This window comes from Schistocerca serialis, chromosome 5, assembly GCF_023864345.2.
Source record: "Schistocerca serialis cubense isolate TAMUIC-IGC-003099 chromosome 5, iqSchSeri2.2, whole genome shotgun sequence".
Taxonomy (NCBI): Eukaryota; Metazoa; Arthropoda; class Insecta; order Orthoptera; family Acrididae; genus Schistocerca; species Schistocerca serialis.
Genome location: NC_064642.1, coordinates 493,680,981 through 493,703,822, shown reverse-complemented (window position 1 = coordinate 493,703,822; position 22,842 = coordinate 493,680,981). Strand labels below are relative to the sequence as shown.

The following is a 22,842-nucleotide window of genomic DNA, read 5'->3' as shown; positions in this document are numbered from 1 at the left end:
CCTCCCTTCCTTCTCCTTGGGGATTGTAATGCCCATAACCTTCTGGGATGGTACCATGGCAACTGACTGGAGCAGGATTGTTGAAGACCTACTAGCAGGGCTTTATCACTGCCTCCTCCTCAACGTTCAGCTCCCACACACTTTACTGTGGCACCCGCACTTTCTCAGCCATTGATCTTTCCACCTGTAGCCCTGGATTCCTCGCCTCCTTTCAATGGGGAATTCATGACAATTAGTGTGACAGTGATCATTTTCCAATTGTCTTAGCATTTCTTGAGCATCACTCATCTGGTAACCATTCCAGATGGTCCTCTACTAATGCAGATTATGATGCCGTTTCCTTGTGTACCATGCTAACTGCTCCACCACACAACGATATTGATAAATCTGTACAGAGTTTGACCGATGACATCCTTTCAGCAGCTGCTCTAGTATTTCTTTCTTTCTCGGGATCTCCCTGATGTAAGACTCTCCCTTGGTGGACCCCCAAAATTGGTGTTGCTATTAAAGACCACTGTTGTGCCCTCCAACACTACAAACAGCATCAATCTCTCTGCCATAGGGCTGCAGTAGTCCCTCTTCACAGGTATGGGAAAAGATCAGATGCATTTTTCACTGCCGTCATCCTGCAGGTGTCCCAAGAATTTCGCCGAATGGTGTTTCCTCACCAGCCTCGACTCCTCACTGAGCATTTTGCTCGGCATTTCCTCAAGGCTTCAGTATTCCATCTTCTCAAACAGCATCTATGACGACTCCCTTTATCTTTTGTTCTCCATCACCTGGATCCTTATAATGCCCCATTTAGTGAGAGGGAATTTGCCCTTGCTCTCTGCCCCCAACACAGCTCTTGGACTGGACCAGGTACACGACCAAAAGCTTCAACGCTTCAATAGCTAGCCAACATCATTTATTTGTCCTTTTCAGTTGTCTCTGGAGTGAGGGGGAATTCCCTTCCCTATGGTGAGGTAGTTTTGTTATTCCAGTTTTGAAATCAGGTAGCCACCTCTTCATATGTATAGCTATTGTCTGATCAGTTTAACCAATGCACTCCACAAGTGACTTGAAAGTATGGCAAGTCAAAGTCTGTATGGATCCTTGAATACTGGGACCTTTGGCTTCAACCCAGGGTCATTTCCGCGAAGGCAGTCCCACTACAGATAATTTAGTTCACCTGGAGTCTGCTATCCAAACGGCTTTTGTGTGGCATCAGCACCGTATTGCAGTCCTCTTTGATCTGCAGAGAGTTTGTGATACCACATCCTTGCCACTATACAGGAGTGGGGCCTCCATTGCCTGCTTCTGATTTTTATCCACAGTTATCTTTCATGCCTCACTTTTCGGATACAGGTTGGTACCTCCCATCTGCAGGATAATGGGGTTCTGCAAGGCTCTGTTTCGAGTGTCCCTCTCTTTTTTGTGCCTATCAATGGTCTAGTGGTGACTGGGATGTACCGTGTTGCTCTCTATGTATGCTGATGACTTTTGCATTTATTTTTGTTTGCCCATGATTGGCACTGCTGAATGCAGACTGTAAGGAACAATACACAGAGTGCAGTCTTGGGCTCTTACACATGGCTTCCAATCTTCAGTTTACAAGACCTACATTATGATTTTGTCGTCGCTGTACAGTGCATCCCTGTCCAGATCTCCATTTGGTCATGGGCACCTTTTACACTAGCCCGGTTGAGAACCTGTATGCTGAAGCTGCTGAACTACCACTGTCCTACTGCCGTGACTTTCTCCTCAGCAGGTATGCATGCAATTTGTCTGCCATGCATGGCCATCCATCCTACGCCTCCTTCTTTGATGATTCCTTTGATTGTCAGTTTGGGGCGCATCCTTCTTCTCTGTTACCTCCTGGAGTCCGCTTTTGGCACTTGTTACGGCGGCTTAACTTCACACTACCTGTAACTTCCCGGTGGATGTGAACCCTTTGCCACCTTGGCTTCGTGAAGCGGCCCATGTTAACCTTGGCCTTCATTCACTTCCTAAGGACACTATTCCAGCCTCGGTCAATCACCTTCAGTTTCATGACCTTTGTATGGTACTTCACGATATACCTTTGCATACACTGATGGCTCTCAGACTGACTGTGGGGGTTGGGTGTGCCTTCATCATTGGCACCCATGTCTTTCGATATCGGCTTCCGGCACACTGCTCAGTATTTACATCCGAGCTCTTTGCCCTGTACCAAGCCATGCAGTACATCTGGTGGCACAGGCTTTTCAATTGCATCATCTGCTCAGAGTCTCTATGCCCTTCAGAGCCTCTGTGTCCTGTACAGCATCCATCCCTTAGTGCAATGGATCCAGAAAAACTGTCATTTGCTCACTCTTTGTGGAGCCAGTGTGATGTTTCTGTGGGTTTCTGGTCATGTCGATCTGCCAGCAAATGAGGCTGCTGATGGTTGACATGGCTTCCCCATCTTCATCAACGCCCTTTGATGCCTCAACAGTGCCAACTGGGGTGTGGACTGCTCTACTCTGCTATAGCTATATGAAGCATTGGTCCAGCCCTGTCTAGCGTACAGAGTCCCGCATACAGCTTTGCATCGTCTTCAACATTACAGATGCTGGACCTGGTACATCATTAGGGGATAAAGCTGGCAACTGGCAACTGGCACCTTTCAGACTAGCCCCGTGATCAGCCTTCTAGCAGAGGCACGATTCCACTCTTGCAAATTCTATGCCAACAACAGTGGATCGCTTATGCATTACGCACCTGCTGCTCTCTGGAGCACCTGAACTACTGTCTCCTCATTCCATCTGCAGGGAACCACTCCCACAATGGCAGCCCAGGTCTGAGGCTACTATTGTCATCTGCATCCAGTTGCCATCCCCCCCTTTTTTTTTTCTACAGAACTCCAACTTTCCCCTCTACCATCTCTTCTCTGGCCCACTCACCTACATCTTCATGTTGCATTCCCCATCCACAGCTCTATCTTGACCTATCAAAAGGTCCAAAAGACTCAGCACTGCCTGAGGCCTTCTGCTGCCAATTCTTATCAATTTTTGGCAGATTTTGGGATTCAGAAGTAGTTGGTACTGATGGCTTGATGGCTGCTGGTCATACTGACTTGGCTTACATTCATGTGGGATTTTGTGAACTCTGTTCCTTGATGAATAGTGGCAGTGTTTCCTCTGCAGAGTTAGCAACCATCTCTCATGCTCTAGAACACATCTGTTTCTGTACTGGTGAATCCCTCTTCATCTGTAGTCACTCTTTGAGGAGTTTACAGTTCTTGACCAATGTCACTCTGCCATCCCTTGGTCCTGACTATCTAAGAGTCCTTTTTTGCCCTCAAACAATGTTTATGTGCAGTGGTCTCTGTCTGGACCCCAGGTCACATTGAGACTCAGGGTATGAACTCACTGACAGGCTGGCTAAATTGGCTACTGGCAAACTGCCTCTTGAGATTGGTATTCTGGCATTGGACCTTCAGTTGGTACAGTGCCATCAAGTTTTAAGGATTTTGAATACAGAATGGCATACCCTGGCCTCACTGAACAAAATATGGGTGATAAAGGAGACTACAATTTTGTGGATGTCCTTCATGTGGACCACTCACAAGGACTCCATCTTCTTTTGGCAGCTCAGCATCGACCATAGTTGACTGACTCATGGTCATTGTCCCCATCATGAGGATCCACACTGTTGTTGTGGTGCCTGTTTGATAGTGCTCCACTTTTTACTGGACTGTTTTAACCTATCTGCCCTGTGGCAGATTCTAAGATTCCTTACCCCTGATGTTGGTGGACAGTGTCTCAGCATCTGACCTGTTTTTACGGTTTATTTGTGACGGGGGTTTTAACACTCTCTAATGGAGGGTGGCTCAGCCTTTTCAGCCCATTTGGGGTTGATAGGATGCCCTGTTGCATCCATTGTCCCGACTGGGCAATGGCTGTCTGTGCTGTTTCTTATGTGTTCTGTCTGACATGGTGTTCTTCCTCTGTTTTCTTATGTTTCTGTCACCTTGTCCATGTCTCTAGTCTTTGCTGTGTATTGTTGGATGGGGTGCCTCTGTTAAGTGTTGGGGTGGGAGGGGGTGGTTGGGGGGGGGGGGAAGGTAAGTCTCCCATATTAGTTTCTGCCTTTGAGGGCCTCCTGCTGCTCCCGGTATGGAGCATTTCTCCAGCTTTTCTTGCTTTTTTCCTCCCTTTTCATCTTCCTTGTTCTTGAATCTTTATTAGACCTTGGGATTTTCTTTCCTTGGGTTTCACGTGCTGGGCCCTTCTTTGGTGTGTAGTTCTGTTAACTTGCCTGTTCCAGGTAGGGGGGCCTGATGACAGTCTGGTCCCTTTAACCCTTAAACCAACACACAAACATGCTACTTTCTGTTCTGTGGATGTGTTGACTCACATCTGTACCAGGATTACCAAATAAAACTAGACACAATTTTATTTGCATCTGGCAGTAGCTACAGCCCTGACGTAGTTGACAACATTGTACACAATAATGAAAAGGAGAAAGATGTCGCCCTGTGTTTAACCCCCTCTGCAGTAACAGTTGTTACTAAAATCAGCTGGTGTACTACCCCATATTAGGAAAGTTGTCTAACAAATTAATAAAAAATCTCAAACTTTGCTACCACAAAACTTCGTTTTATGTAAAAAGCACCACAGCTCAAGTGTTATTCAACATCAATGATAAAACAGATTTATCATGTAATGGTGGTTATTCAATCACTTACATTGACTGTAACAAACTGTATATTGGTTGAACAGGCAGGGCTATAGCAGTTAGACTGAGCCTGGAGATTACACAAGTCGAACTCTACTTTCATTGAACATGTACTGAATAAGGTCACAGATACAAAGTCAGTGCAGAAGTTCTACATAATGTAGAAGCACATGAGGTAGACATTTAGCACCTCCCTCCTCCACCACCACCACCACCACCACCACCACCACCACTTCTACCAGCTTCTAAATGAGCACATACCCATTCTGTAGCTTTTCAGGGTCCAGTCAACTAGACACACACTCCATAACCTAAATCCCAACTGTCGCATTCATCTACACAAACTTGGGTCACAATATAGTTTATACTTTACTCTGTTTTTCCTTACAGCCTTCAGCACTACATTCATACTACTTGTATACTTCAATATTGTGTATTTTCATTCTGTACGGTGTGATACTGTCAATATTGTAATTTAACACTGTAATTTAACATGTTGGGTGCACAGCATGAGTGGTGGTCACTCGATTTGACTTTTCTCACCTTATATTATGACTGAAGAATCTTTGCGTACTGATTTTTAAAAATATAATGTAGTTGGATTGATAAAAATCTACTCACCAAGCAGCAGCAGGAGAACACACACTTAAGAAAAGTATTAAATATGCAATCTTCCAGAGCCAGTGGCTCCGTAATGTGGCAGGGAGATTGAAGAGAATGGAAGAGGGGTGAAGGAAAAGGACTGAAGAGGTTTAGCAAAAGGGGTAGGGGTCAGAAAAGTCACCCAGCACCCCAGGTCAGGGGAGACTCACTGGACGGGATGAGAAGGAAAGACTGATTGTTGGGGACTGCACTGGACAGGACTTGAAAACCTGAGAACTTAAAGGTGGAAAATAGGGTAATATGTAAGACGGAGATTACTGCTAAAACACCATGCACAAATTAATAAGAGTGAAAAGCTAAGTGCATTGTACATGATAAAAGTGGGAGGGGGGCAGCCAAAAATAGAGGGGCTAGTAAATGAAAGATGTAGAAACCTAAAATGAGGAAATGAATAGTCACTGTGAAGAAATACTGAGACTGAAGAAGTTAACATAAATTAAAGCCAAGTGGGTGGCCAAGGACATGTTATAGCACCAGTTCCTACCTGCGGAGTTCTGAGAAACTGGTGTCTGGAGGATGAATCCAGACAGCAAGTGTGGTGAAACAGGCACTGAGGTCATGACTGTCATGTTGTTGTAGTGCATGCTCTGCAACAGGATATTGCGCATTGCCAGTATACACCCTCTGCCTATGCCCATTCATCCTAACTGATAACTTGGTGGTAGTCATGCCGATGTAAAAAGCCAAATAGTGTTCACATGAGAGGTGGTATATGACGTGCCGTTTCATAGGTGACTCTCCGTTTGATAGTATATGTTTTGCCAGTTACAGAGCTGGTATAAGCAGTAGTAGTAAGGTACATAGGAAGTGTCTCCAATCCTTTTCCTTCACCCCCCCCCCCCCCCCACCTTCCTTCCCCTTAAATCCTTCTGCCAGGAGGCTGCACTGGCTCTGAAAGCTTGCATATGTAATATCTTTGTGTGTTTTCTCCTGCTGCCACTTAGTGAGTAGATATTTTATTTAAATTATATTTTCAAAAAATTACTACTTTAATTCATATATTAGCCTGTGTGTATTGATTATGTCTTTGTTTCTAATGTTTTGTTTCCTACACACTAGTGTCCCTTGTGGACACTAATCAGGTGTTTCATGATAGTGGCCCAGTCAGCTGAAAACAGATTTGAAATCAACAAATATTAGTAGAACTATTTGTTTCTCAACTTTAAATATGAATTCTTCTGCCAAGAAATCAGGGATGGCTCCGTGAGTTTCATACACAGTATAATACCAACAAATTGAAAAGTGAACCTTGAGGTGTTATAAGTAATGCATCTCATGTTTTCAAACAATGGAAAAGCCAGGATGGAATGTAACAGTACCAGAGAAGGAAAGTTGCCACTCACCATATAGCAGAGATGCTGATTCGTGATAGGCACAACAAAAAGAGCTTTCGACCATGAAGGCCTTTGTCAGCAGTAGTTGTGCACGCGCCCACATGCACACGCAAACGCAACTTGCACACACATCTGCTGTCTCAGAGAGTTGAAACCACACTGGTGTGTGGTTTCATCTCTCTGAGACTGCAGATGTGTGTGCGAGTTGGGGGGTGCAGTTGCGGGTGCGCATGTCTACTGCTGACAAAGGCCTTCATGGTCGAAAGCTATAATTGTGTGAATCTTTTCGTTGCGCTTATCGCGACTCAGCATCTCCACTATATGGTGAGTAGCAACTTTCTTTCTCTGGTATTGTTGCATCTCACGTTTTGCATTTTCACCCTTTTATTGCTTCTGTATTGTTAAATTTAAGACATGCTGACTTAAAATATAAATAATATATCACCACCACCAGTCAATTTCAAGAAAACCATGTGAGGTCATATCTCATTGAAATCTCTGAAGTATTTTTGTTTATTCTTCCATAAAGTGGTACCGAGCAAGGTGGCGCAGTGGTTAGCACATTGGACTCGCATTCATTAGGATGATGGTTCAAATCCACCTCCGACCATCCTGATTTAGGCTTTCTGTAATTTCCCTAAATCGCTTCAGGGAAATACCACGATGATTCCTTCAAAAGGGCATGGCAAACTCCCTTCCCCATCCTTCCCTAATCTGATGGGACCAATAACCTCACATCTACATCTACATTTATACTCCGCAAGCCACCCAGTGGTGTGTGGCGGAGGGCACATTACATGCCACTGTCATTACCTCCCTTTCCTGTTCATCGCGTATGGTTCGCGGGAAGAACGACTGCTGGAAAGTCTCTGTGCACACTTGAATCTCTCTAATTTTTCATTCGTGATCTCCTTGGGAGGTATAAGTAGGGGGAAGCAATATATTCGGTACCTCATCCAGAAACACACCCCTTAGACCTGGACAGCAAGCTACACTGTGATGCAGAGTGCCTCTCTTGCAGAGTCTGCCACTTGGGTTTGCTAAACATCTCCATAACGCTATCACGCTTACCAAATAACCCTGTGACAAAACGCGCCGCTCTTCTTTCGATCTTCTCTATCTCCTCTGTCAACCCGATCTGGTATGGATCCCACACTGATGAGCAATACTCAAGTATAGGTCGAATGAGTATTTTGTAAGCCACCTCCTTTGTTGCCCCCCATGAACCATGGACCTTGCCGTTGGTAGGGAGGCTTGCGTGCCTCAGCGATACAGATAGCCGTACCGTAGGTGCAACCACAACGGAGGGGTATCTGTTGAGAGGCCAGACAAACGTGTGGTTCCTGAAGAGGGGCAGCAGCCTTTTCAGTAGTTGCAAGGGCAACAGTCTGGATGATTGACTGATCTGGCCTTGTAACAATAACCAAAACGGCCATGCTGTGCTGGTACTGCGAACGGCTGAAAGCAAGGGGAAACTACAGCCGTAATTTTTCCCGAGGGCATGCAGCTTTACTGTATGATTACATGATGATGGCGTCCTCTTGGGTAAAATATTCCGGAGGTAAAATAGTCCCCCATTCGGATCTCCGGGCGGGGACTACTCAAGAGGATGTCGTTATCAGGAGAAAGAAAACTGGCGTTCTACGGATCGGAGCGTGGAATGTCAGATCCCTTAATCGGGCAGGTAGGTTAGAAAATTTAAAAAGGGAAATGGATAGGTTGAAGTTAGATATAGTGGGAATTAGTGAAGTTCGGTGGCAGGAGGAACAAGACTTCTGGTCAGGTGACTACAGGGTTATAAACACAAAATCAAATAGGGGTAATGCAGGAGTAGGTTTAATAATGAATAGGAAAATAGGAATGCGGGTAAGCTACTACAAACAGCATAGTGAACGCATTATTGTGGCCAAGATAGACACGAAGCCCACACCTACTACAGTAGTACAAGTTTATATGCCAACTAGCTCTGCAGATGACGAAGAAATTGAAGAAATGTATGATGAAATAAAAGAAATTATTCAGATTGTGAAGGGAGACGAAAATTTAATAGTCATGGGTGACTGGAATTCGAGTGTAGGAAAAGGGAGAGAAGGAAACATAGTAGGTGAATATGGATTGGGGGACAGAAATGAAAGAGGAAGCCGCCTGGTAGAATTTTGCACAGAGCACAACATAATCATAGCTAACACGTGGTTTAAGAATCATGAAAGAAGGTTGTATACATGGAAGAACCCTGGAGATACTAGAAGGTATCAGATAGATTATATAATGGTAAGACAGAGATTTAGGAACCAGGTTTTAAATTGTAAGACATTTCCAGGGGCAGATGTGGACTCTGACCACAATCTATTGGTTATGACCTGTAGATTAAAACTGAAGAAACTGCAAAAAGGTGGGAATTTAAGGAGATGGGACCTGGATAAACTAAAAGAACCAGAGGTTGTACAGAGATTCAGGGAGAGCATAAGGGAGCAATTGACAGGAATGGGGGAAATAAATACAGTAGAAGAAGAATGGGTAGCTTTGAGGGATGAAGTAGTGAAGGCAGCAGAGGATCAAGTAAGTAAAAAGACGAGGGCTAGTAGAAATCCTTGGGTAACAGAAGAAATACTGAATTTAATTGATGAAAGGAGAAAATATAAAAATGCAGTAAGTGAAACAGGCAAAAAGGAATACAAACGTCTCAAAAATGAGATCGACAGGAAGTGCAAAATGGCTAAGCAGGGATGGCTAGAGGACAAATGTAAGGATGTAGAGGCCTATCTCACTAGGGGTAAGATAGATACCGCCTACAGGAAAATTAAAGAGACCTTTGGAGATAAGAGAACGATTGGTATGAATATCAAGAGCTCAGATGGAAACCCAGTTCTAAGCAAAGAAGGGAAAGCAGAAAGGTGGAAGGAGTATATAGAGGGTCTATACAAGGGCGATGTACTTGAGGACAATATTATGGAAATGGAAGAGGATGTAGATGAAGATGAAATGGGAGATATGATACTGCGTGAAGAGTTTGACAGAGCACTGAAAGACCTGAGTCGAAACAAGGCCCCCGGAGTAGACAATATTCCATTGGATCTACTGACGGCCGTGGGAGGGCCAGTCCTGACAAAACTCTACCATCTGGTGAGCAAGATGTATGAAACAGGCGAAATACCCTCAGACTTCAAGACGAATATAATAATTCCAATCCCAAAGAAAGCAGGTGTTGACAGATGTGAAAATTACCGAACTGTCAGCTTAATAAGTCACAGCTGCAAAATACTGCCACGAATTCTTTACAGACGAATGAAAAAACTAGTAGAAGCCAACCGGGGAAGATCAGTTTGGATTCCGTAGAAACACTGGAACACGTGAGGCAATACTGACCTTACGACTTATCTTAGAAGAAAGATTAAGTAAAGGCAAACCTACGTTTCTAGCATTTGTAGACTTAGAGAAAGCTTTTGACAATGTTGACTGGAATACTCTCTTTCTAATTCTAAAGGTGGCAGGGGTAAAATACAGGGAGCGAAAGGCTATTTACAATTTGTACAGAAACCAGATGGCAGTTATAAGAGTCGAGGGGCATGAAAGGGAAGCAGTGGTTGGGAAAGGAGTGAGACAGGGTTGTAGCCTCTCCCCGATGTTGTTCAATCTGTATATTGAGCAAGCAGTAAAGGAAACAAAAGAAAAATTTGGAGTAGGTATTGAAATTCATGGAGAAGAAATAAAAACTTTGAGGTTCGCCGATGACATTGTAATTCTGTCAGAGACAGCAAAGGACTTGGAAGAGCAGTTGAATGGAATGGACAGTGTCTTGAAAGGAGGATATAAGATGAACATCAACAAAAGCAAAACAAGGATAATGGAATGTAGTCTAATTAAGTCGGGTGATGCTGAGGGAATTAGATTAGGAAATGAGGCACTTAAAGTAGTAAAGGAGTTTTGCTATTTGGGGAGCAAAATAACTGATGATGGTCGAAGTAGAGAGGATGTAAAATGTAGACTGGCAATGGCAAGGAAAGCGTTTCTGAAGAAGAGAAATTTGTTAACATCCAGTATTGATTTAAGTGTCAGGAAGTCATTTCTGAAAGTATTCGTATGGAGTGTAGCCATGTATGGAAGTGAAACATGGACGATAAATAGTTTGGACAAGAAGAGAATAGAAGCTTTCGAAATGTGGTGCTACAGAAGAATGCTGAAGATTAGATGGGTAGATCACATAACTAATGAGGAAGTATTGAATAGGATTGGGGAGAAGAGAAGTTTGTGGCACAACTTGACCAGAAGAAGGGATTGGTTGGTAGGACATGTTCTGAGGCATCAAGGGGTCACCAGTTTAGTATTGGAGGGCAGCGTGGAGGGTAAAAATCGTAGAGGGAGACCAAGAGATGAATACACTAAGCAGATTCAGAAGGATGTAGGTTGCAGTAGGTACTGGGAGATGAAAAAGCTTGCACAGGATAGAGTAGCATGGAGAGCTGCATCAAACCAGTCTCAGGACTGAAGACCACAACAACAACAACTCCTTTGTTGATGGACTACATTTTCCAAGGACTCTCCCAATAATCTCAACCTGGAACCCGCCTTACCAACAATTAATTTTGCATGATCATTCCACTTCAAATCATTCCGTTCTCATACTCCCAGATATTTTACAGAAGTAACTGCTACCAGTGTTTGTTCCGCTGTCATATAATCATACAGTAAAGGATCCTTCTTTCTATTTATTCGCAATACATTACATTTGTCTATGGTAAGGGTCAGTTGCCACTCCCTGCACCAAGTGCCTATCCACTGCAGATCTTCCTGCATTTCGCTGCAATTTTCTAATGCTGCAACTTCTCTGTATATTACAGCATCATCCGCGAAAAGCTGCATGGAACTTCCGACACTATCTACTAGGTCATTTATATATATTGTGAAAAGCAATGGTCCCATAACACTCACCTGTGGCACACCAGAGGTTACTTTAACGTCTGTATACATCTCTCCATTGAGAACAACATGCTGTGTTCTGTTTGCTAAAAACTCTTCAATCCAGCCAAACAGCTGGTCTGATACTCCGTAGGCTCTTACTTTGTTTATCAGGTGACAGTGCGGAACTGTATCGAACGCCTTCCGGAAGACAAGGAAAATGACATCTGCCTGAGAGCCTGTATCTAATATTTTCTGGGTCTCATGAACAAATAAAGCAAGTTGGGTCTCTCACGATTGCTGTTTCTGGAATCCATGTTGATTCCTACAGAGAAGATTCTGGGTTTCCAGAAATGACATGATACGCGAGCAAAAAACATGTTCTAAGATTCTGCAACAGATCGATGTCAGAGATATAGGCCTATAGTTTTGTGCATCTGCTCGACGACCCTTCTTGAAAACTGGGACTACCTGTGCTCTTTTCCAATCATTTGGAACCTTCCGTTCCTCTAGAGACTTACGGTACATGGCTGTTAGAAGGGGGCAAGTTCTTTCGTGTACTCTGTATAGAATCAAACTGGTATCCCGTCAGGTCCAGTGGACTTTCCTCTGTTGAGTGATTTCAGTTGCTTTTCTATTCCTTGGACACTTATTTCGATGTCAGCCATTTTTTCGTTCGTGCGAGATCAACCAGTCAAACAGGGGTATGCCTGCATGTGAATTAGATACCTGAAAAATCTTAAGCAGTGCAGGGAACTGACATATAAAATGGATAATAACATTATAAATTGCTGATCCCCAACACAAGATGTATCACCCAGTTCTCATTTATTGGCTATGTGTATCTCACTTGAGGAGTGTCATGGCGGCTGCAGTGTAACACGTGTTAAGTTCGGCTCGCGAAATTTAGTTGAATTCGAAGGTGTTCTCGCAGGTGGTGTTGTCTAGTACAAGTGGAAATCGTGAAAACAACAGTGTTCTGTGCAGTAGTGCAATTTTTTGTCTGTGCTCCGCCAATATCTTCGAGAAAATGGTAAACAGAAGAGTGAACAGCAGCGCGTCCAGCAGCGGGGAAGCAGCAGGTGCGGCGGGCCCGCTCTTGGTGGAAGGTGCGGCCGCGGCTCCCGGTATAGCGGAGCTGGTCCGCTCTGAGGTAAACGCTGCGCTCCGCGATAAAAACAATCTCGATCTGATAGCAGGCACTATATCAGATACTGTAACGGCAACAGTATTGGCCAAAATGCGTGAAACTGTTGAGGCCAATACTGCCGAAATTACAGCACTAAAAAAGTCTGTGTCTGAATACGAGAAAAAGGCACGAGAGTTGGAAGTCAAACTATCTGCCGCAACTGACGAACTAGAACAGTACCAAAGGCGAAATAGTCTACGACTGTTTGGAGTAGTAGAAAATAAGGAAGAAGACACGGACAACCTGCTTATACAGGTTGCGCGTGAAAAATTAGGCGTTGAAGTGACCAAGGCAGACATTGACAGGAGCCATCAGGTGGGACGAAAATTACCAGGTGCCACCAAACCTCGTCCAATAATAATTAAATTTGTCTCGTACCGAAAAAGGGCAGAGATCTTTACCCAGAAGAAGAAGTTAGCAAGGACAGGGCTTACAATAAGGGAAGATCTGACACACGAACGGCTAAAGATTTTAAACAGTGCCATATCCCATTTCGGTCTTCAGAATGTGTGGACTCAGGATGGCAGAGTAATCATTAAGACAGCAGCCGGAAAGAAGACAGTCACAAACATGACAGAACTGAATAGTATTAAGTGAAGTTACTCGAGCCAAAAGTGCAAACTTAACACCATTTGCAATTGTAACAGCCCCAATACTCAGATATAGTCTTGTAATTTTATTAATTTTTTAATTATACCCATATTTGTACCTTCAACTAATTGTTTTTGTAACTGTATTAACTTTTCACTATTTTTTTGTGTCTGTAGCTCTAACCATTACTTAATTTTAGTTACTGCTAATTCTTTTTTTCATTTTCTCAATTTATTCTCTTCCGTTCTGAAATAGTTCTATTGCAATTATTAGTCTCTCCTTCAGTTCATTAATCACCCATCTCTTCGGTTTAAATTGTTCATAACAAAAATCACTATCAGTATCACTTTAGCAAATTTCAATCAAATTGTAGCTTCCTACGATAATCACTACCAGTATCACTTCAGTAAATTTCAATTTAATTCTAGCTTCCTACGATAATCTATTAATTACTAAGCTTACTTCTCTCTGCTGGCAGCATCGGCCTCTTAAATCACTCCCTTCTCCCTTATTTCCACTCTAAGCTGTTTCAAATACGCTAATTACATTTCTCCTCTTACGACAGAGGATACACAGTGACACACAGCCGTCACTATTTTGGTCATATTCTCCTTGCACAGAATACCACTAATCCATTTTCTATACTCCCGCAACCTCAGAAAATCTTTAGCAGGCGCCTTTCTTTCGGCACTCGCGGTGTCACAAACAGGGCGTGCAAAATCTCGGACACCCCTGTGTTATGTCACTTGGCGGAAGCAGCGGCCAGTGCCCCTCGCCGCAGGTAGTGCCTAACAAAGGGACAAACCAGTCTGCCACCCTACTCCAGGTTGCTCGGCGGAACGCGTCAGAGCTTTTAACAGCTCACTGTAACATCCAGTCTTTACCTGCGCATTACGAAGAACTTAGCCTCCTCTTCAACCAACTAAACTACCACGTAATCCTCTTATCCGAAACGTGGTTGAAACCACACATATCCTCTGCATCTTTTCATCTCCCAGGGTACACATTTCTTAGGGCAGACAGATCAAAAAAGCGAGGTGGCGGGGTCGGCGCGTATATACGAACAGATCTCAAAGCGAAAGTCTTATGTACGTCAAATCCTGCTGAAGAAAAAGAGGCTGAATTCATGTTCATTGAAATAAATATACAAAGTCGGAAATTCTTGACTGGCGTCGTTTACAAGCCGCCAAAAATAAGCTCAATGAGTTCCTTCCAGTCGGAATTACATTCACTTCAGTGTCAATACGAACATGTCATCGTAATGGGTGACTTGAACATAGACCTGCTAAGAGACACTCCCTCCGCAATAAACCTAAGAAGACTGTTTAGTTGCAATAGCATGAACATTCTTCCATTACAACCTACACACCATACGGCGCACAGTCATACTCTTATAGACGTAATCGCAACGAAACAGACTGACAAAGTAAGAGATGTTGGTCAAACATCGGCCCCTGGCCTCTCAGCACATGATGTAATATTCCTGGCCTACTCTGTGCAGCCCCCAAGGATCAAATCGCGTTACATAACTTGTAGGAACATGAAACGTATTGACCTTGACGCTCTAACAGCCGATTGCTCAGAAATCTCATGGCATCAAATAATCAGAAAACCCACAATCGACGGCAAAATTAATGAACTTGGTGATAAACTCACTGCCCTCTATGACAAACATGCACCTGTGCGCACAATCCGTGTAAGAAAATCTCCTGCTCCCTGGCTGACAGCTGAATTACGTCAAATGATGACTAATAGGGATGCTGCCCACAGGCGTTTCAAGGCAGATCCGAAACCCGAGCATTTCGAAGAATATAGAAAGCTACGGAACAGAGTGAAACAATGCATTCGCAATGCTAAAATCAGGCACGCTCGCTCCCTTGTATGCAGCGATCTGACGCCCACGACTCTATGGAAGAATCTCCGTAGCTTGGGGGTCGGAAAGGCAAAATCGGAAACTACTTTTCATGTGTCAGCTAACGAATTAAATGAATTCTTCTCTGCACCTCTGAATACCAGCACAGCTGATAATTACCGTCCACAAGAATCCCCAAACAGGATAACTAACAACGATACCTTCCATCTAAAACATGTAACAACAAATACGGCAAGAAAAGCAATAATGAGAATCTCTTCTGATGCAATAGGCAACGACAGTATCGGTATAACCATGATTAAGAATGTTGCCGATATCTTAGTACCTGTCTTAACTGACATATTTAATTTTTCCCTCGTGAACGGAATATATCCCACTGCATGGAAAAGAAGCCTAATTCGACCCATCCCTAAGATCGAAAACCCGCAACTGCCTAGTGATTACCGACCAATTAGCATACTGCCTGCTGTTTCCAAAGCACTTGAATATATTGTTCATGACCAAATCACTGAACACTTGCATGAATTCAGCCTATATGACAAATTTCAATCCGGTTTCCGTAAACATCACAGCACAAACACTGCTCTAATTAAAGTAACTGATGACCTGAAATATGCCATCGACAATCGAAAGGCAACAATATTGACGCTACTGGACTTCAGCAAAGCTTTTGACACTGTTAACTTTGACATATTGCTCAGAAAAATGCAACAGCTTAATTTCTCAGACAGTGCAATGAGATGGTTTGAAAGCTACTTAAAAGACAGACAGCAATGTGTTGTCTGCGTAAATGAAAAATCTTCCTGGAAACGTTTCGTCGGGAGTGCCACAAGGATCAGTCTTAGGACCACCTTTGTTTTCTTTATATGTCAACAATAGTTCGTCGGTTCTGTCCTCCTGTAAATATCATTTCTATGCCGACGACCTCCAGCTCTACCTAAGCGTCAGACCTGAAGATGTAAACACTGCAATCGCTCAGATGAATGATGATCTGTCTTCAGTAGTGAGATGGGCAAAAAACCTGGGGCTTAAACTAAATGCAAAAAAGACGCAAGTAATCTTAATAGCCCATCAGAAATTAATAAGTTCAGATTTCCGCGAACGGCTACCTCCTATTCTGCTCGACGGTACTCCAATACCATATCAGAAAACAGTGAAGAACTTGGGTGTAACTTTGGATGAGCATCTCAACTGGGCGGAGAATACAGTCGCAGTGTGCCGAAAGACGTCTGCTTGTCTCTATGCTCTCAAAAAGTTTCGGAACATATTTCCACAGGACTTGAAACGCCAGCTCGTGCAAGCACTCGTTCTACCGAACCTCCACTATTGTGATGTGATTCAACAAGGCATGAGTAGTGAAAACAAAAGACGGCTAGAGCTAACCATGAATGCCTGTGTGCGTTACACCTGCAACATTCGCCGATATGATCATGTTAGTGCTTCATACTCCGAGCTAGGGTGGCTGCGGCCGGACAAATTGCGTGACTACCACACTCTATGTCTACTCCACCGACTCCTCATCGCGCAAGCACCCCAGTACCTTGCTTCAGAGATTAAAAACCTGTCATGTCATCATAATCGAAACATGAGGTCACTCTTATTTGGTATCCTAACTGTGCCCACTCACAAAACAAAAACTTTTGCAAACTCCTTCTCAGTTGCCGCTGTCCGCCTCTGGAACAAACTGCCCCTTACCTTGCGCAAAATTCGATCTCCTGCTGCTTTTAAGAAGAAGTTGAAGTATTTCCTACTATCATCCTCACAAAGTTCTCCACAAAATTAATGTACAAGGACAATCCCCTCATCTGTCAAATAGCAAAGCTAGCGTCTCCTATCTTGCTCCTGAGATGCCTTCCTCTTCATCTTTCTCTATTAGCCACACAATCTTCTTTTCCTTTATATTTCCTTAATTATGTTTCATCATGTCTCTATTCTTCTCCTCCCTTCACCATGAGTCTCCCTCATACTCCCTGCTGCCGGCACTCCTATCTAAAATCTGTCTCTTCAATAATGTCTAATTATAACAGTACTTGTGACCTAAGAATATAAACTCTATATGTATGTATTTTTCCAGGTGTACCTTTCAAATTGTTTATTTCACTTTTTGTACTAGATGTAGTTTAACATGCCTACTAAAACATATGAATGTAAAATAAGTAGAATGCCTGGTTAGATGTAAGAGAGGGCCTGATGGCCCTAATCTTGCCAGGTTAAATAAATCAATAAATCAATAAATAAATAAAATAAATAAATGGAATTCCCATACAGTGACAGATTACACACAGATTTTAGTTCATGTCAGAGACAACAAGGAACTATATTCTTGTGCTGCTAGTGGTGTAACAGAAATAATAAAATATTTATGTAAGCTAAAGGGAAGGCAACCACTCGCCTGTAGTGGACTGATGTATGGAGCGTACAAACACATAACGGAAAACAGTACTCATAGTAGCTTTCCAGCTCCTGCTCTTTTTATATTGATTTTTGAAGGCAGATATTGTAAAGGAGATGAAAGTGTATACTTATTAAGGAATAAAGAATGAACAGTGAGTTGTAGATAAGTAAAGAAAACTCAGTAAGAAAGATAAAAGGGTACGGGAAGGAAGACACTCGAATCGGCATGTATAACAATTTTGTTACAACAATTATTTCATAGCTGAGGGGGTCATTGTGAATGTTAGTAATGGTACCTCTGATCCCATCTGTGTACACGGTGTGTGCAGTGTCATGATAAGGCAATAATAACGATAATTTTTTGCTATGTATTTTGACAAACGACCAACGTGTAAACCACATTAATTTTGTAAGTTTAGAAAATAAGCAGTGGTGTATGTATGTGTATTAGCTGTCAGAGATAATCTAGGTAAATAGTAAGAATGTTCATTTACCTTGTTTAGCAGTACTCGTTTTACCTGATGTTATAATGAATTTTGTCAGTAATGTGAATAGTATTTAAGTGGTTTGTATTCTTTGATGCCTGGAGATGAACACCAGTGTTTTGCAATGGGTCACAGATAAATTATCATAAAATTAATAATATATGAACATTGTGACTGATAACAATGGACATGTTAGGGGGACAAGAAAGTAATGTCTTTTTATGTTAATTTCAAACAGATAAATAAATGAATTTTTATTTGTAATCAATGATGTAATCATCCTCATTATCGACAACTTTTTTCCATCTAGTGTACAAATTTTCAATGTCCAATCAATACAAACCAAATGGTTTGTGAACAAAATATGTGCAGGTAGCATTTTGGATATCATCAGCATTTTCACATTTTTTACCACTTAAAAAGTGTTGTAATGATCAGAATAAATGGAAGTCTGATGGTGCAATAATGGACAACCACAGTGGGTGAGTCAGTGTCGCCCACCTCAATAGTGATTTGGATTAGAGGGCCCATTTTCCATCTCCAGTGATCAAAAAATGATTCTGTATTGTGCTGTTGAACCAATAAGCTGCATGTGGTAGATTGGTTAGCTTTGTTTGTCTTTACCAATCTGCTGCAAATATTCATGGATGCTTAACCAAGGTTGGTTAACTATGTTTGACTGTTCCTTGATTGTCTGACACAGATTTGTTTCCACTTCTGCCCTTAACATGCCATTGTATAAAGTTATTGGCCTTCCTGATCAACATGATTTGGAAACATCAGGATTACCAGATTTGAACCTGGAAAACCATCTTTGGCATTTATGGACATCTAATGCACTTTGATAAACAATGCAAATGTTTTTGGTAGCAAATATTGTGCTACTAACCTTGTGAAACTCAAAAAGTATACAGTGCTGCATATGTATGTCTTCTGGAATTTTGCTGGCCATTTCACTTTAAATTTAAGAAAAAAATTATTTTTTAGTAAACAAGTCACTCTGGCCTTAAAATGCCTTCGGCACGACTTTTAAGTGTACAGTGAGCTGGTAGATGATAGCTGAATATCAATGTGCACAGAAACGGCATTACTTTCCAGTCTCCCCTAATAGAACTATTTATTATGAATAAATTTACTCTTTACATAAGCCATAAAGCAACAAACGTCTAAATAGAAAATTGGTGCTAAATAAATGGGGCAAATGCTTACATACGAAGTGGGCTAGCAAGAATCTTGTCTTGAAACTTTTATGCTGTGGTTTTGTGCATCATGAATCTGAGTGAAGTAAATTCAGAGACACGCATTTTAACATCACCACTACCAAGTGTAGCTGCTTTTGAGAAACAAAGTAAAAAAAAGTAACAGCTGAAAGCTTATTTCATCTTTGGCAGGGGCTTAGGAATATAAAAAATGTCAAGTTGCACAAGGGTCCCCCCCCCCCATCCCCGTGTGTGTGTGTGTGTGTGTGTGTGTGTGTGTGTGTGTGTGTGTGTGTGTGTGTGTGCACACGCACAGATATATTTATTAAGTTTGGTCTGATTCTGTGTACCCAAAAATAATGGGAATTCTAATTATGCTGTATTTTCTGTAGGTGAAAAACTGGGTGAAGGAACTGAAGAAGATGCTTGGAAGTGACATATGTTTAATAATTTGTGGAAACAAAATCGATTTGGAGAAACAGAGAACAGTTCCTATTGAAGTTGCTGAAGAGTAAGTTCATTCAGAAAAATTATTTTCCTTGAATAAACTATCAGTCACTAATTCAATAAGTGTCAGATATTCATGCTAAATAACTTTTCTAATTCTTGATGTGCACCTTGTAAAATTATTTTGTCATTTTTTTCTGGCTGGTATACCCATAATTTTACTTCAGATTGATTGGTCTGTAGCTAATCTGTGTTACTGGTGCAATGTTTGAAATTTACTTCCCTCTCCACCAAGCTGTGGTGACCAGCTGTGTATGTATGCTACCAATAACATATTGGTGAACATAAACACCATTTGATCTCAGCCAAAACATTTTCATTATTTTTCTTTAATATGCAAGTAATAAATAAGTAGTTCAAAATAGAATCCTATAACCACTGATTGAAATGAGTGTACAACAGTTGCTAACTCCACTGTTATTGCTGAAATCATAAGTGAGAGGAGAAGAGCAGAGAGATGTTTTCATGCTTAAATAAAGCTTTTGTGTGTGTGTGTGTGTGTGTGTGTGTGTGTGTGTGTGTGTATGTGTGTGTGTGTGTGTGTGTGTGTTTTATTTGCTACTTGATAAGTGCGTGTTTTTCCTTTGAACAGGTAGTTTCATTGTGACGATAATTAAATACAGGGTGTTTAATGTATGATGCAAGTGTTGTCTGGCATTACATGAGAACCAATACCCTCTTAGGCTGGCTCCAATCATTGCCTGTTGCTCCAGCCCATACAATGTGGCAGTTCGATGTATTGGTTTTAACTGAGAATAAGCCAGATGAGTTGGGAATGGTTTCAGAAAGAAGTCCTAAAAATCTTCTGCACCATTTAGCAGTTCAGACTGGAGTCACAGTACCATCTGCTCACAGAACTGTGCACAAACTCCACCTAAAACCATTACTAAGTAATGGAAGTGCATCACCTGACTGATTCAGATATTGCTTTCTGGCATCAGTATTGAAACATGCTATTGCAGTTTGTACATGGAAAATTGTTCCTAAATATTCTTTCTTTCTAATGAAGCCATTTATTAACTTACATTGTTACAGTGAGAGAAATGAAATGTTATTCTTGGAGTATCTAAAACACAGTAATCGTCTTACTTTAGATTCAAAGTTTCTGCTGGCCTTCCATTTATCTACATGTTTATCCTAAACTAGTTGAAGGCATTTTCACTGCACCCCATAAAATTAGAAGTTCCCCATTATTCTACGGAATATCATAATTCTTTCCAATGAGACATCAAATGCTACAGTAATTAATAACTAAATCAATTAACAGTCTTTGATGCAATTAACTGAATTTCCCCTGTGATGTGGTTCTGTCCTGCTGTTACCTGTAATTTCTCCTTTTAAACACACTTAATGGATTTGACGGCAACACAATGGGGTTTTCTGTTTATAGATCAGGGCCTTCACAGTGTGATATTTAATAAATTCTAACACATCATTGCTGGCCAATACTTACCTTCTTGATGTGAAATCTGTAGTATTGTTGATAAACACACACAAAAACAAATTGGGAGGAGAGAGGGATAGGTCGGGGAAAGTTAAAAAGATGGGCAGGTCATTCAGACACCAGGACAAGGACGCAATTGTACTGATACCAGTATATCATACATGTTTGGTTACCTCAAGGAAAATGTTTGTCAATCTGGTGTCCAAACTGGGTGTGAATGTGGAAAGATATATAGATTGTTATACTGTATCTCTAGTTGAGATACTCTCTGTGGATGTGGGTAAATGTTAGATAGTGTACACAAACAAGAGAAACAATGCGATAATCAAAATTCAGCATCAATGGCAAACTTCTGGAGCATTAAATATCATTTAAACATCTTGAGAGAATACTGTGATCTCAAATGAAATTAAGCTAGCACTACACTTCAGAAGTAAGGAGAGGGAAATGGATGATGTACATCTGTTAAAGAAACCGTATAACAAGTTAGTTTGACCAAGTTTGGAGTCTGTTTCAAGTGAGCTTCATATTGGAAGGGTTCACTGGTGCACTAACACAATCATAATAGATTGATACAACCCATATAGGTGCATAATATATGCTGAGGAACTTAAATGAGAACCATTAGAAGAAAGGTAGAAATATTTTTAAGATGCTTTCTTAGGCAAATGTAGAGAGCTGATAATAGAGATAGACTGTGAAATATTTTACTGTCTACATCATACACCCCAAGCACAGATTATGAGAACAATAATGGCAACGGAAACTGTGGTGTGTGTGTGTGTGTGTGTGTGTGTGTGTGTGTGTGAGAGAGAGAGAGAGAGAGAGAGAGAGAGAGAGAGAGAGAGAGAGAGAGAGAGAGAGAGTGTTCGAGGGCATGCACGCAAGTCTGCATGTAGATTCAATATAATCTTTGTAGGACAATGTCGGTGTCTACACTGCTCCGATAGAATGGATGCAGCCAGTCAAGTAATGTGACAGTGCAGCGTCATCAGATTACAAGCCTACCTTGCACAGTATCACTTTTGTATATTAAAGCCTTATCTTATTATAAATATGATCCAATATATCATCTGCTTGCTGTTATGGCAACACCTGTGCATAAAACAGAAACATTACCTTAGCTGTGTATATTGTTGTCATTTGCCTCGTGAACAAACTCTGCCGTATTTTACACAAGAACATGCTAAATTTAGGAAAAATCAAAACTCTTTCTGGTATCATCACCCTAATTTGTTCATATTAAGAGCCTCTTTTTCCCTTTTTTTCACCAGCAAAGTAGTTTGCAGTCTTATGTTCTTATCGTATTTCTTGTGTAAGCTGCTTTATTATGTTGCCTAACTATGGAATATATGAATTTTATTCAATATAAGTAGCACACACCTTTTCAGTCCAAATGTAGATGTGTCTTCAGGGATGTTCTACTGTTCAGGATTATGAATAATATGAATGCTGTAACTGTTGAACCAAATTTGAGTATTAATGTAGCAATCTTAGATTAGCTCAGATGATCCTACCACTGAATGGTGCATCTCGAATCATATGATTCCGATTCTGATTGTAAAATGTGGTATGCATTTACATCTG

The 22,842-nt window shown here is 41.7% G+C and overlaps 1 protein-coding gene across 1 annotated transcript in view; it reads left to right on the top strand.

Annotated features, from left to right (window-relative positions):
• The window catches only part of LOC126482341 (ras-related protein Rab-21), a 49,562-nt gene that overhangs the window by 20,681 nt on the left and 6,039 nt on the right, over positions 1-22,842 (top strand). Inside the window, exon 3 of the mRNA XM_050106421.1 lies at positions 19,697-19,815. Coding sequence (XP_049962378.1) covers positions 19,697-19,815 — 119 coding nt within the window. The remainder of the gene's footprint in view (positions 1-19,696; positions 19,816-22,842) is intronic.